This window comes from Micropterus salmoides, unplaced genomic scaffold (assembly GCF_014851395.1).
Source record: "Micropterus salmoides isolate LMB-PRFRI ecotype aquatic unplaced genomic scaffold, ASM1485139v1 Ms_hic_scaffold_19, whole genome shotgun sequence".
NCBI lineage: Eukaryota > Metazoa > Chordata > Actinopteri > Centrarchiformes > Centrarchidae > Micropterus > Micropterus salmoides.
The window spans coordinates 16,451,920-16,466,331 of NW_024041039.1; the positions used below are offsets into that span (position 1 = coordinate 16,451,920).

Below are 14,412 nucleotides of genomic sequence, written 5' to 3' on the forward strand. Positions count from 1 at the left end.
TTACCTCCTAATGAGCAGCTCGGCCTCCAGGCAACTCTATCAGCGCACCTGCTGCTGCTCTCTTTATTTATTCATGCCTCTGGACATGGGGTCTCATGTTTCTCACATTTTACGCATTGTTGTGCTAACGCCTTTCTACCTGAAATCGCACTTTTGACCGAGAACATATGCATGTGTGTTTGTGTGTGATGACCCACCTTGCCCTTCTGGTTCAATGGCTCTATGGTGAGCGTGTCGGCTCCTATGTCAACGATCATGCCCAGCTGGAACCCGTCGGTGGGGTGGGGCGCCCATACTGGCTTCCCATCATCCATGGCTTACCTCCAAGTCAGCACAACAACACACCTGGGAGAGGGGGAGGCAACAGAAAGGAGAGGAGTTGCAACATAAATACAGGAAAGAACATATGTAGTTTAAAACAGAAATTCAAAGCACACAGTTTCGCATTTTGCTTCTAAGATTTTAACATTAATCCCGTGTGAGGGTGATTTCCCAGTGTCATTGTTCTGTGTTCTGTTTTTTTGATCACCTGATCCCGATTCGTACAGCATAGCATTTCCCTGCACCCTTCATTATCATAACAGTCTGAACTCGACATGTCTACATGAAAATCCTTTTAGCACATTAATATTTTGTCAGTAAACATTATCTTTTACTTGACATAGAGACTACGATTAAAATAGTTAGGTATGACTGATAGAACCTTAAGTGAAATCACACAAAAGCAAAGTTGGAAATCATTTTATTGTCTGATCTAAAGTGGCATTCCTCAGTCATTTGCATGATGTGACTGGGACCTGACCCACTGCCGCTGATGTCTGCTTCGCTTCCATTAACCTGTTTTTCCTCCTACTAATCTTGTCAGAGAGGATTTCCCACTGGAATGCGACTGGAGTTGTCTCCTGAGGGATTCCTGCGATCTTTAGTGAGGATGACACAACCCCAAGTGACCTGACATAAACTGCCATCCCATATAAGACCCATGTAAGACTTTATTCTGTGAAATTGATAGCAGTAGTTAGACCACAGCAAATGGAGAGTACCAAATGGATAGTTTCTAATAATTTGCCTTAATCTTGTCTGAGAGCATCTTTAGTCAATGTGAAAGGTGTTCCATGTCATTTTAACAGTTCTTGACAGTTAATTCTACAACCGCAGAGTTCTTCAAAGCAAAAGTGCTGACATTTTGACTATCCTATTAGCTTCAAGGATTGGGGTTAAATGTCAGAGAGGATAGGCACTGGAAACTGCTGATGCAGCCTCCAACACGGACTCAAAGATCAACAGGTACATTGACTCAGCATAATGGTGAATCCAACTTAGGGAGAGAATGGATGAATGAATTTCTTTTGGACCTAGATGAGGCAAGACAACAATGCTGTTGCATTATTTAAAATGTTAGATAGCATTCGTGATATTACTTCTACAGCTCAGTCGACAAAAAACAAGAAACTGAAAGACATTTGATTTCTCTGTGTTACATAAAAATGTCAATCATTTCTTTCTTACTAAACAGCAATCACATGGTGACTGCACTCAGACTTTTATTGCTTCGTTATCAAGCACATGTTCTGTCTGGTCAATACACCTACCTGGCTTTTGTCAATAAGCTACAGCAATTTCTAGTCACTCACTCACTTTGATTTGTAATGCGAGGCTCACATGGTAAACCCTTAAAATGGAGAGATAAGTTACGTTGTTGGAAATCTATTGTCTCAGCAACCCCATTAGACTGTACATTCTAAATAACATTTGGCCAGATGCTTTACTTATAGACATAATGCAGATATGTCGGAATTTGAACAGAAATTAGAGGATTTGGGGAACACCTCTGTACATATGCTAATGCAAAATAACCAAATATGAGAATGTATAAAAGATTTAACATCTTATTTATACAAGCATGAATGTATGAAAACCTGGTTTTAGTGAATGATCTTTAATGCAGTAAGGACTGAATGTTATCACTGCTTCCGCTAAAAGTGAATGTAAGATGAAACAAATGGCTTGCTGCTTTGTCAATTTATTATCATTATATGGCTCATCTATTGTTGGAGCAATAATCTTTGTTTACAACATTTTTTGCCCAGTGGGGAAACAGCTGAGCAAGAGGATGCCAAGGCCAAAACTAGCACAGAACAAAAATTAGAGAGAGGCAAACTTCATGGCTGCTTATAAAAGTTTGATTCAATGATATACTTGGCTGTAGAAAGCAGAGTCAATGAATTGTCTTCAGACTGACAGGATGAAAACTAGAGCCACTTAACGCCAATACAGAAATCTGACTCTACAACATTCACTAGAGCTGGCTGAAACATGTGCAAAGTAGCGGGTGACACAGAAGTGGATTTTGACTCCTATCCTATCCCGCTCCCACAAAAATAATCCTGTTGTGTCCCACTCCCTAAAGAATCATCCCATCCCGTTTAAAATAGCTTTTATTCATATTAGAAATGCATATTTATATTGACCATCCCAGTCCTATGATGAATAGACTCCCATCCCGCGGGAATCCTACAGGAATCCCGTGACCCACCGGTTTCCCAAATAAATGTCAGCCTCAAGCCTACAAAGGCTGGATCTGTAACTTTCATAAGCTGCGTGTACACTACATGGATGCCAGATGGAAATTTGCAGTGGTGACCATTTGATTACCAAACTTGAAAACCGTAGAATTGTTAAAGGTGAATTGACACAGCATTCAAACCACATTCAAACATATAATCGGGAAATGCACCAGAAGGAGGGAGAATGAGATTACTTTCCCAGTCTGTTATCTTCAACCTTCAAGTGTGAGATCAAGGCTGGGGGGGGGATCATCAAGACTGTCTGTGTTAGATGACTGATAGCCATGAAGCTTTCCCACAGATCCCTACTTCAGTCCAAGTTTAATTACATTATGTTCAAACAGGAAATATGCTCAGTTCAAAAGTATAAAACCAGAAAAGGCCTAAATATCTACAAACATTCTGTACAATAACACAAAATTCATGTGAATCTGTCATTCACCAAGAACAGTCTAAGTCTGCTGCAAACTCAGTTCCACACACGTCCTGTATGTCTTCATAAGAGCACTGCACAATATACCAAGAGCTTTGGGATTCTCCTGCTACTTTCTGGTATTTCATTTAGGGAGATGGCCTTTACCCTAAACGTCTACGTCAGAAAGCAAAGGCATCACTGACTCCTCTCAACAAAACAATCCTCTTAGTGTTTGACCCTAATCCAGACAGGGAGGTGAGACGCTTCAAGTGAGCTCTAAGCCCAACAAAATAAAAGCAAGTGATCAGTTGCGATACAATGCAAATCAGAAGGCCGTCACATTACTCGTAAAACACAGAGACACATAAAGTACAGAGAGAAAGAAAAATAAATAGACACACACACACACACACACGAATGGACACTGGCTCCCAGTTAAAGCAGGACACACAAGCACGCCTCTTGTTTCCTGCCTCTTGTTTCCTGTTCTCCACCAGGCAAAAGGGACATGGAAAATGCACTGGATTTCGACAACAGGCCAACAGGATAAAGACAGATGTACAGACACATCAAACTGTCATAGGTGTGATCTTCAGACAAGATAGATTTTTGGTTTAAGAAGGGTTGTCTTGACAACCTTTTATATACAGTCTATGGAGGCAACAAGTCAGAAATTGTAGACTGAAACACAGAGAGGAGATTAGACAGTGAAATGAAAAAATTAAATAAATAAACCTTATGTTACCATGTTATCAAGTATCAGGTATCAGCAAAACTATGAGTTTGTAACAGTGATACTTTTAGGATGTCATGCAGGTAAAATGAGGCAACATGGTTTACTGTCTCACTGTGATCTTTCAAGTCAGTTCAAGACAACTTCATCACTGAATGACTTTAAACATATCAAGACTAATGGTAGCCTACTATGCCCCTTGTACTGTCAATAATTCCTTACCGCAGGAGTTTGTCAACAAACTAACACCATAGTAATGCAGACATGGCGTGATATTCATTAAATTACGTTATAGGTAGTTAGCATACACAGTAGACAACGGTACTCACGCCATTCGTGTCACTGTAAAGGTGGAAAGTAACGTTACCTCAAGCTGTCTCTGACCCTGACTATTCGCTAAAAAAGTATAAAAGTTAGACAAACGCGGGGACTTACGCCTTGTTTACTTCAGACAGTCAAATTTAAGTCCCTCATACGGATGTGCAGTTGTAGCACTACTCCTACTTTCCTCCCGGCGCAGGACAAGACGGACGGAGCTGCAGGATAGCAGGATGACAGACTATGTGCTCGCGCTCCGGTGAGCACAGGTGACGTCACTCTGACTGTACGCTACTGAAGGTGCATTGAGGTGCTCCTCGTAAGATCCTGTGTCAGGTACGATTTTGGTTTTTTTGCTGGCTGTTTTTGCGTCTAAAAATCCAGAGGCAGCACTGAATCCCATCGTGCAACAGAGAAGAAAATAAGCATTGGGAAAGTAGACTACGGTATGTTATTTTTTAATATCGCAGACATATTTCCTAATTTGGCTTATCCCCCTCACAGCAACAGAGAACAGTGATGTGCACCTTTTCAAGTATGCTGTAAGTCACTTTGTAGTAAATTCCAATTTTAAAACTCGGGTCAGACAGATATGTTTTATTTTTATTAACTTTCTGGAAACTGTGTACTTGGACCCATATATTACTACATTTAGCCAACTTTATGCACTGTATGTCATTATGTGGAATATATTACTATACTGTATTTTTGTGTCATTATAAAACTGAAGTTAGAGTATAAGGTGAGCGAGCACGCACACACACACACACACACACACACACACACACACACACACACACACACACACACACACACACACACACAGCTACTTCACTGGCTGCATTGAAAAGACAGCAAATGTTGCCTTGAGAGTCATGAATATTTGAGAGGCAGGTAATCTAAAACTTTTGGGGGGATTTTAGAAGGAGACACCCAATCCACCATTGAAAGCCACCACTCGGTTTGTAAATCTAATTAGGATATCTGACACTCCAGTACTGAACAATATCCAATTACTGACTCTAGATGACAGCATTTAAACATTAACATGAAATATTTTGTTCACAAGCTAAAAGTCTGGAAGTTAGTAGGCTAATTGCATGGTATCCTAAATAATGCAACAAAGACCAGCATCACTTACATATTTTATATTGGGATCCTACAGTAGGCTATCCTAGTCTCCAAACAACAACAAGGTCTATTGTAGCCCACAATTAGCCTATGAGTGGGGATTATGCACCAGCCACCATTTTATTATTGTTCTTTTCACTTCACTGTGGTTAAGAAAATACACACCGGCGAATATTGGGATTTCAGTATATTTAAAGTCTGTAATTATATTTATTTTATAATTTTGACTATGTGTTACGTTAGTCGCAGTAATTGTAACTGATGCAAAAAGTAATTGTACATTTAGATCCAGACCAGTCGTTTTTGTGGGGGGGGGGGGGGGGGGGGCACAAGACTGTGCTATTGTACTTGTATGGACAATGGCTCCGTCAGGTGGCCACAAAGGGGATGAGCATGTCTGTGAAGCCCGAAGCCAAATCCCAAACCAGAGGCAGACAAGAGTGAAGAGAAGAGAGGGGAGAGTTTATCATCACAAGGAACCACAGCACTCTTGGGAAATGATAGTGGCAGAAATGCTATTCAAGTGAGTTATCATATTCACGGAAAATCCTAAATGCTTAACTAGTACACTCATTACACTCATTATACTCACATACATTATTTAGCATCTGCAGTGAAATGCATTAGCCAGTGTCACACAACCCATTATAAACCCCAAACTAACTGAAGCACAGGTAAACCAGAACTACAGCTACATAGTTCTGTGAAATGATTTAAAATGTTCTGTAGATTAACTTGCTTTTAAAATATCTGAGAGAGTCTGAAGTTGTGTCAGTGTATTTATCAGGCCCATTCACTGTCAATCACTCCACTACTTTCCCAGCCAATTATCTGAGGGGCCCCAGCTGCTTTGGACTTTATCTGTGAACTGTTTATGAAACAGCCTATCACACACATTCTGTGGTGCCTGTGGAAGAACATGAAATGTTTCTGTAGGACCACCAGTGTTCAAAGCTCCTGCAAGTCTTTGCAAGTTGGCAACACTTCTCTACTTCTGTCTGGAAATACCTCTACAGGTAGGCCATCCAGATTTTGATATGCACTATGCTGTTAAACCCGTGATGAACAAAAAAAGGTTCTCTCTGGGGTTATATATTTATTCCTGACAGGTGTTGCAAAGTTTATAATAAAAAAACAGAACATGTCCATCCTTAGCAATTTACATTAAGCATTTATTTAGGATATGTATGGATTGGTATTGTATCTATGGCTTCAAACGTGCGGTTTTCGCAACAACCAAATATTTCTCAGGATAAAGAAATCAAGCTTTTTGCAAAGCTCACTTTGATTTGTGAAAGAAATGCTGCATTTATAGGTTCTGATCAAAATGGGCTGTTCACTTATCACAATAAGGCGTGTTCTCTCAGAAATTCAGTAGCCTGTAATCTGGATGTAATGGATAATGTCTTTAGTAATATATTATAGAAGTCACTGTCTTCTGTTACTTCTGATTCCAGCTCTGAAGTAAGGTATTTTAGATACTTAGTCACTCATTATATATTTTGTTTAATGATTTGTATTTTCTCTAGTGAAGCCCACCAACCAGCCCATGTAAAGCATGATAGGAGAGAAGCGGTTATTGCCCTTGATGCTAATGTCTGTGCTGAGTTTACTAACACTACAGACATCATATGGAGAGCCCTTGGCAGAGGAGTCCTGCACGGTTCAGATCCTTGTCCCTGGACTCAAAGGCATGTCGTTCTACATACTTTCTTATGCACACCATACAAAGTACACAGAATCAGCATTCATATTTACTTATTCTGCTTTTTCTGCAAAAGGAGAACCAGGGGAGAAAGGACAAAAAGGTGCACCAGGGAGACCAGGAAGAGTTGGCCCTCCTGGAGAGATCGGTATAGTTTTTGCACTTGCAACAAAGTGAGATGACTGTAGAATAATTTTTGTTTTCAGTGCAGGGAAACAACATTTACCACACACCCAAACTTAATTTTTTTCACACTACTACTAAGCCGAAAGAAAAAGAACTGGGGTAAAGATCACATTGCTTGGGCTGATAATGCGCTGTTACATCACTACCAGGCCATCCAGAGATGGCCATGTGTTTACATTTGGGTGAGAGGCTGGAGGAAAAATGATTTGCAGAATCCACTGCTGTGGACAAGTGTTTACTGAAGCCCTTAACGAGGAGTGGAGGGTGTTTACAATATTACACAGACTCAGCATTTTAATAAATATACCTTAGTGGAAGGACATAGTGGTTTGAGAATTTGAAGTTATTTTTTTCATCAATTCATTTGTAGTCTTTTAAGGTAGCACAAGAGATAGCAGGGCCTTTTAAGAGAGACAAAATGTTTTTCTTTTCAGGTCAACCTGGGCTTAAAGGTCAGAAAGGCATAATGGGACGTTATGGAAAAGTGGGCCCAAGTGGGATGAAAGGTAATTAGAAAATGCCAAAAAGTACTTCTCATGTAGTTATTTAGGGATGAATTAATATTAAAGTATAATATCTTTATGTTTTTATGAATAATTACATTTCATATCTCAGGGGTAAAGGGAGACATGGGGGATCCAGGTCCAAGGGGCCCTAATGGAGATCCTGGTGAGATATTATACTGTGTTGTTCAGTTTGTCAAACAGATTATTCCAGGATTAGACAGACGCATGTTGTGGAATTTGAGAACTAAATAATACAACCGTGTGGTAATCCCCTACATTTTTGCCTTATCAGGTGTTCCATGCGAGTGCGCACCAATGAGAAAGATGATTGGAGAAATGGACATACTTGTGGCCCAGCTCTCCTCTGAATTGAAATTCATTAAAAATGGTATGATCTGAGCATTACTTAAAAAAAAACAAATGTATTTGTGTGCTATTGCTTCACTTGCTATCCTCACAGAACTGCAAATGCTGGGCATGTCAATGTGAAATGTATAGAAATACAAGTGCTCATTTTTCAGCACTGCCCTCCCCTGCAGCTGTTGCTGGCATAAAAGAGACAGACAGTAAGGTCTATCTGTTGGTGAAGGAGGAGAAACGCTACTCCGAAGCTGAGGTCTACTGTCAGACGAGGGGAGGGCACCTGGCCATGCCCAAGGATGAGGGAGCCAACACGGCTATCGCAGGTTACATAACCGAAGCGGGCCTGAATAGAGTCTACATTGGCATTCATGACCTGCACCGTGAGGGTGTTTTCACCTACGTGGATCTCTCCCCTATGACCACTTTTAGCAAATGGAGAAAAGGAGAGCCCAACAACGCCTATGATGATGAGGACTGTGTTGAGATGATGGCCTCTGGGGAGTGGACTGATGTGGCGTGCCACCCTACCATGTATTTTGTTTGTGAATTTGACAAGGACAGCGTGTGAGCTCAGTCTACGCTAAAGGGACTGCTTTAAGAAAGGCTGCATAAAATGGAACAAAAGTTAGATGTATTGTTCGTGATATAGTCTGTCTTTTATCTGTATATAGGATGACAAAATTACATGCAAGTTGTGCAAACTGGTATATGTCCTACTTTCTCTGTTCCTCATAAGTTTATAAGGTATTTATTTTCGAGTTTTTGTTCTTTTGTGAGAATTTAGTAGTACACCCTTAATCTCACGCTCCGTGATTCACTTGTGTTTCTAACAGCATGCCAGGCAATGTATTGAGTCTTTATGTTATGCAAACTATCCACTGAGCAATATTTGCAACAGTACCATCAACAAACAAGACAAATAAGCAATTGTAGAAGGCTGTTTGTGCATAAAATATGAAATTAAAAGGTTTTGGTTCCAGTTAGGTGCTTTTAATCAGAGAAATGGAGTACAATATTCATTCTATATACATATTCATATAATAAGTTATGTGGTGGTTGGTGTCAAATAAAGATTCACTGATAATAAAAGAAAAAAAACCTAGAGAAACAGTGTCTATTATTTTCTGCCTGTGGGCCAACTACAGTTGAACAGCAGCTGAACCAAATCCAGCAGCATAAGACAGCCTCCACCCAGTGGAAGGAAACTGTACTGCATTGTAGCACTCTGGGATGTCTTTTTTGACTTGCCACAGTGGGAAAAGCACAGGTGTTACTGATAACATTAATGATAGCTCCGCTTTTTTCACATGCCAGTGTGACAGTATGCACTATATCAAGAGCCTGTAATGAAGCTGTAAAAAAATCAGCCATCATTCACTGTATTATGTACACCTGTGCCTTCCTTATGGTGAAAAGGTGTACTGTAGCTATCTACAGTAGGTGCAGACACTTAACTGATTTTGTAACTTTAAATTATTTGGTGTTCATTTGGATCTTACAAGTTGTATCTTATTGACTTTTATTACTGTTTTTATAGTAAAGCATTTTGTAACATTGTTTTTAAAAGTGCTATATACATAAAGTTATTATTACTGTTATATAAAAAGATATAAAAAAAACCCACAGTCAATAGAAAAGACCCTCTGGAGTATGCTAAAGTCCTTTGAGTGCAATAACTCAGGCAAAGAAAATCCTATGGGTGAACAAAGTCTGCGTCTCATGTATTATCTAGAGAGCAATGCATTTACAAGTGTTCGCACATCAAAGCATCCACTTTCCAGTGTACAGCTTTAAACAGTACATGCTCACAAGTATTGACTTAACGGTTTCCTGTGGAGTTTTTGACCTTGACTAGTGCTATGGAGCTGTTTTTCTATGAGTGGGTCCCTGTTTAGTTGTGACGTGATACAGCCAGGGTTGGGACGATTACTTTAAAAATGTATCCGGGAAAATTTGTAATTACATGTTTAAAAATGTAATCAGTAAAGCAATCAAAATACCACAAAATTAAAGTAATGTAATCTGATTAATTTTAGTTACTTTTGGATTACTTTAATCCCAAATAGGCAAGTGTATGCTCAGTGTATTTTTTGAGAAACAGAATAACAAAATCTCCCATTCCCAAAATCCATGTTTAAATGTTTTTTTACGATATGCTTTTCACTATGTCACCACTATGGCAGTAGCCTATCTTTCCCATCAATGACAAAGAAACGTTGTTTTGTATGTATTCTTGATGATTTAAGTTTGTCATTTGGAAAACAATTTTAAATTGTGACTCATGCTCATTGTGCACTTGTATTAATTTAACGTCCAATGAAAAGATTTCTCAATGTCAAGCTGCTGAAGCATAATGTTTCTGGGACCGGGCCCCACTGATTACTGTACAAAAACACAAGTTTTTTTCACTGATTTTGGTCAAACTGGATCAAATTTGGAGAAATATTAGAAATATGGAAAAAATATTTTTTTTATAGTTTTCTCTCTGATGTCCCCCTGCTGCTCTGCCTCTTTGATTCACAGAGTTTCCTGATGGACAGATAGCTTTACTTGCTAAAGTTAGTTAACAGCTAATTAGCTGCTGTTATTAGCTCAGTTAGGTGTGCAACTACTGGTGAGATTAGCTCTGCCCCTACTGGGAGCTCGGAGCACGGGGGGAATGTTAGTTAGTGTTAGTTTTTACCATAGACTGTATAAAGGTGTTTAAGTTACAAGGGATAACGTTACGGTGTAACTTTACTGGGAGTGGGCAAGCAGGTAACGAAAACTCACTCAGCAGCTTACCAGTGAACACGGCATGAACATGACCGAACACAGCCTCAAAGACCAACAGGGAATCCAGTATTGAGATGATTTACACCAGAGCTTCTTGGTGGGTGGCTTTACTTTTTCTAAACCACTAACGTTAACTATAGCCAATTTGCCTGTCTCTTGCCAAACCCGGCAAGAAAACCACATCTGTACTGTAGTCCCAGTGGTCAAACTGGCCTCTGTCGGTCTCCATCTACAGTCTATGGCTCGGTCCCGGTCTAGCTGCCGTGTTCACTCACTGAGAGCTGGAACCAGTCCTCGCAGAGTCTGGATGACGGGGTAGGGGAGTAAACACACATTTGCCTCTATATACAGTCTATGGCTCTACTGGCTACTGTAAACGCCACGTCCATTTCTAGCTTTGTGTTTTTACAGAAACACGTACATATACAATAGTCTGTATATTAAAACATATATAGAGGCAAATAACACTGCGTTTTCTGTTTCATGGAAACGTTCTGCTTAAAGTAATCCCTATGAGTAATCCCTGACTTTTTCAAAATGTACCTGTAATCTGATTACCTCTTTATTTTCTGTACTGTAACGGAATAGTTACTTTTTTGTGTCCTGATTACGAAACGCTGTTACGTGTAATCCGTTACTCCCCGGAGTAAGCCAATGGTGTCACACTGCTCCACTGATCAAAAGATAATGTGCAGAGATATGCAGGAATGGCGGGCAAAGGCAGGAAAGAAGAATACTTGATGAAAATAGTGGAGGATTAAAGCTTTTAAGAAAAGTGTTTTTTGAGGAAGGAAAATGCATTCGTAACATCTGTTAGACCCTCAAAGATGCACACAATGTGTTTTGGTGAATAACGCTGAATGAGAACGGGAGTTACGTTCTGTAACCTGGATTCTATGAGTATAGGCGCAGCCCTCTAAGGCTATCGCTATTGGTTTACCCCTTCCGCGCACTTGCGCGTCACTGATAATTTTAGTCTACGCCCACCCACAGCGTGGGCCTCTCCTACATCTGCACCTTGTATATATACACACAACGGTGGGACCCAGCCTTCGGCTCCCAAATGCCTTTTCTTCAGCACTGAGAACCAAGGTCCAGTGAGGCCTACAACTTAAGAGGGCTGCAGCTATACTCAGAGAATCTGGGTTACAGTACGCAACCCCCATTCTATTTCGTATAGGCTTCGCCCTCTAAGGCTATCGCTATTGGGTTAAAGATGAAGCAGAGAGTCAACGCCTCACTGGCCCATACGGTACCACCAAGCACAACTCACCTGCCCAGAGCCATAATGAGCCACCGCTGATGCCGCTGACCGCGGCATTGGTCTCAGCGTGCGCGCGAGCACCGATGACCGGGGGCCGACCCATGCGTAAATCGGGAAACTGGGTGGGGCCCCGCAGCCGTACAGACGCAGGAGGGGTCACGACAGCAACCACATCAGCTGCACCCAAGGCAGGGCCACGTAAGCAGCGGCTGCCCCCCCACACTGTCCCGTGGGAGAGGGCACACCGCACACGCACAAGGAGGATCACTCAGCCAAAACAATCAGTACTGATTGAGTCAGAGAGAGATGGGAGACATCCCGCAGATAGAAATGGACGAAAGAGCATGGGGACGACCAGGAGGCCACCGTGCAGATGTAAGCCCCGGCAGACACGTAAGCCTGGGAAATTGCATCACACAGCCAGTGAGACAGGCGTTGCACCGACAGGGGAAGTCCCTTGGGCCGCTCCCTGTAGTGCACAAACAGACGCTGCGAACGGCGCCAGGCGGCCATGCGCGCCACATAGCAGGACAGCGCTCGCACTGGGCAGAGGAGGTGGGACGTGGCGTCCTCCGCCAACCCATGGGGGGGAGGGAAAAAGCCGCGACCGAAAGGAGCTTGTAATGCTTTTAGGCATTAATGCCGGGTTAGGCCGCAGGATAGCCGAGCTAACATCGCCCTGAATCCTGAGGCACAACGGAGCCACAGAGAGGGCAGCTACATATCTGACCCTCTTGGCCCATGTCAGAGCCAGGAGCAAGACGACCTTAGCCGAAAGGAATCTCAGGTCCGCCGTCTCCAAGGGCTATAACGGGGCTTGGGTTAGCGCGCATAAAACCAGCGGCAAATCCCACTGTGGGGCAACAGGCCGCATCACCGGCCTGCGCCTTCGCACCCCTCTAAGAAAGCACTTCACCAGGGGGTAGGAGAACACAGTCCTGTCCCCGAAGCCCTTGTGACAGGACGATATGGCGGCAGGTGTGCTCTGTCGGTGATGCGGCCCAACCACTGTGCTGCCTGGGAGGCCTGGACAGGGCACCAGATCTCGCTTAGCCTGCTGGCTAAGGTTGAGAACACCGGCCATTTCATCCGGTGGGGCGAACTCCTGGGCCGGGGGGACGAGCAGGTGGCAGGGGACGGAGGCCCACTGTATGATGGCGGGGAGCTCTCTGACGAGGCCGCTGATGGATGGTGGTAGCGGAGAGCAGGATGGAAACATTGCTGGAGGGAGCCCCCTCGAGTCTGGGATCACCCTTGTGAAGGCCAGGGTCGATGTTCTCTGAAGGTTGGAACGGGGGAAGAGGACAGCGGCTGGGGGACCCGTGGGGGGAGAGGGGGGAGTCGTCTGACTCCTGCTCCTCCGGCAACAGCATCTCAATCACTTCGTCCAGCGAGTGTGGGCCACACTTCCTTGTCGAGGACGGCTTGCCGGGCCGAGGCAAGCCTCACATCGGGGATGAAGATTCCCCGGCAGGATGAAGCCCGAATACATTGTTCTTCTCGCTGTACGCAGATTACTCTTTTTCTTCTTCTTCTGTCTTCTATGCTCTTAGACTTCAAGCTCAGTGCTGAAGAAAATAGGAAGCCGAAGGCTGGGTCTCACCGTTGTATATATACAAGGTGCAGACGTAGGAGAGGCCCAGGGGGGTAAACCAATAGCGATAGCCTTAGAGGGCGAAGCCTATACGAAATAGAACAACTCCACAGGTAAACTTTAGCCACTGGTGCACAGAGATTAAGAGAGTATGTGACAAAGTAAATGTCCCGCTGCTACCCACTGATTTTCCACTTGACAAGACACAGGAGTCTTTTCTTTGAATAATCAACACATTTTATTGTGTCATATGGAAGCACATCACTAAGAAATAAAATGCGACCACTTGAGCTAAACACCATATACTACACTTATGTTATTTCATGAGTTGTTTATTTGGTGTTGATGGAGAATTTTCTATATTAATATTGCTTTGGGGAAAATGTTGAAATGTATCTTAAGCAGTGATTTAAATCCGATGGTGTGGACTAAACACAGTGTGTTGAGCTAAATTAACACAGACAGTTTTGCTGTGACATGACTATTATTTAAATGTATTGTCTAAACACAAGGGTTTAAAATAATAATACATTAATTAAACTTAGTAACAATATGACAGCATGATGACAAAAACAAGACATCACGTACCTTAGGTTTATACAGCATTTTCATCTTTGTAAATCCTCTATGGTTTAGTTGTGTGATTAATAGAAGTTGTCTTGCAGCCCTGGCTGCTATTGTTTTTTTGGGTGGGCATCCCAGCTGAGATGATATCCTATTGAGCCCCTTTAAGGAAAGGAATTTGAATATGCATGATGCCGTTCTCTAATAAAGCACAGCACCATTCCCTTAAGAAATGAATATTTAATGCTGAGATGAATTATGCATTTAATTGACCAGGAGTTGTCTGGCATA

At 42.2% G+C, this 14,412-nt stretch overlaps 2 protein-coding genes across 6 annotated transcripts in view; one reads left to right on the forward strand and one right to left on the reverse strand.

Annotated features, from left to right (window-relative positions):
• myo6b (myosin VIb) overlaps positions 1-14,412 on the reverse strand; it is a 54,769-nt gene that overhangs the window by 39,343 nt on the left and 1,014 nt on the right. For 2 of the 4 annotated variants that reach the window (XM_038728836.1, XM_038728837.1), the window contains exon 1: positions 198-314. In XM_038728836.1, the coding sequence (XP_038584764.1) occupies positions 198-314 (117 nt within the window). Of the gene's footprint in view, positions 1-197; positions 346-4,150; positions 5,427-14,412 lie in introns of those variants that run through there. The other 2 variants (XM_038728834.1, XM_038728835.1) reach the window with 2 other exon arrangements.
• colec11 (collectin sub-family member 11) lies at positions 6,021-9,032 on the forward strand. 2 transcript variants are annotated; one of them, XM_038728842.1, is made up of 7 exons: positions 6,021-6,180; positions 6,694-6,855; positions 6,946-7,017; positions 7,490-7,561; positions 7,671-7,724; positions 7,854-7,949; positions 8,083-9,032. In XM_038728842.1, the coding sequence occupies exons 2-7, from the start codon at positions 6,723-6,725 to the stop codon at positions 8,490-8,492; spliced, it is 837 nt and encodes a 278-aa protein (XP_038584770.1). In that variant the 5' UTR covers positions 6,021-6,180; positions 6,694-6,722; the 3' UTR covers positions 8,493-9,032. The 2 variants fall into 2 exon arrangements, with proteins under 2 accessions (XP_038584770.1, XP_038584771.1); XM_038728843.1 differs by having other exon boundaries at positions 6,024-6,180; positions 8,101-9,032.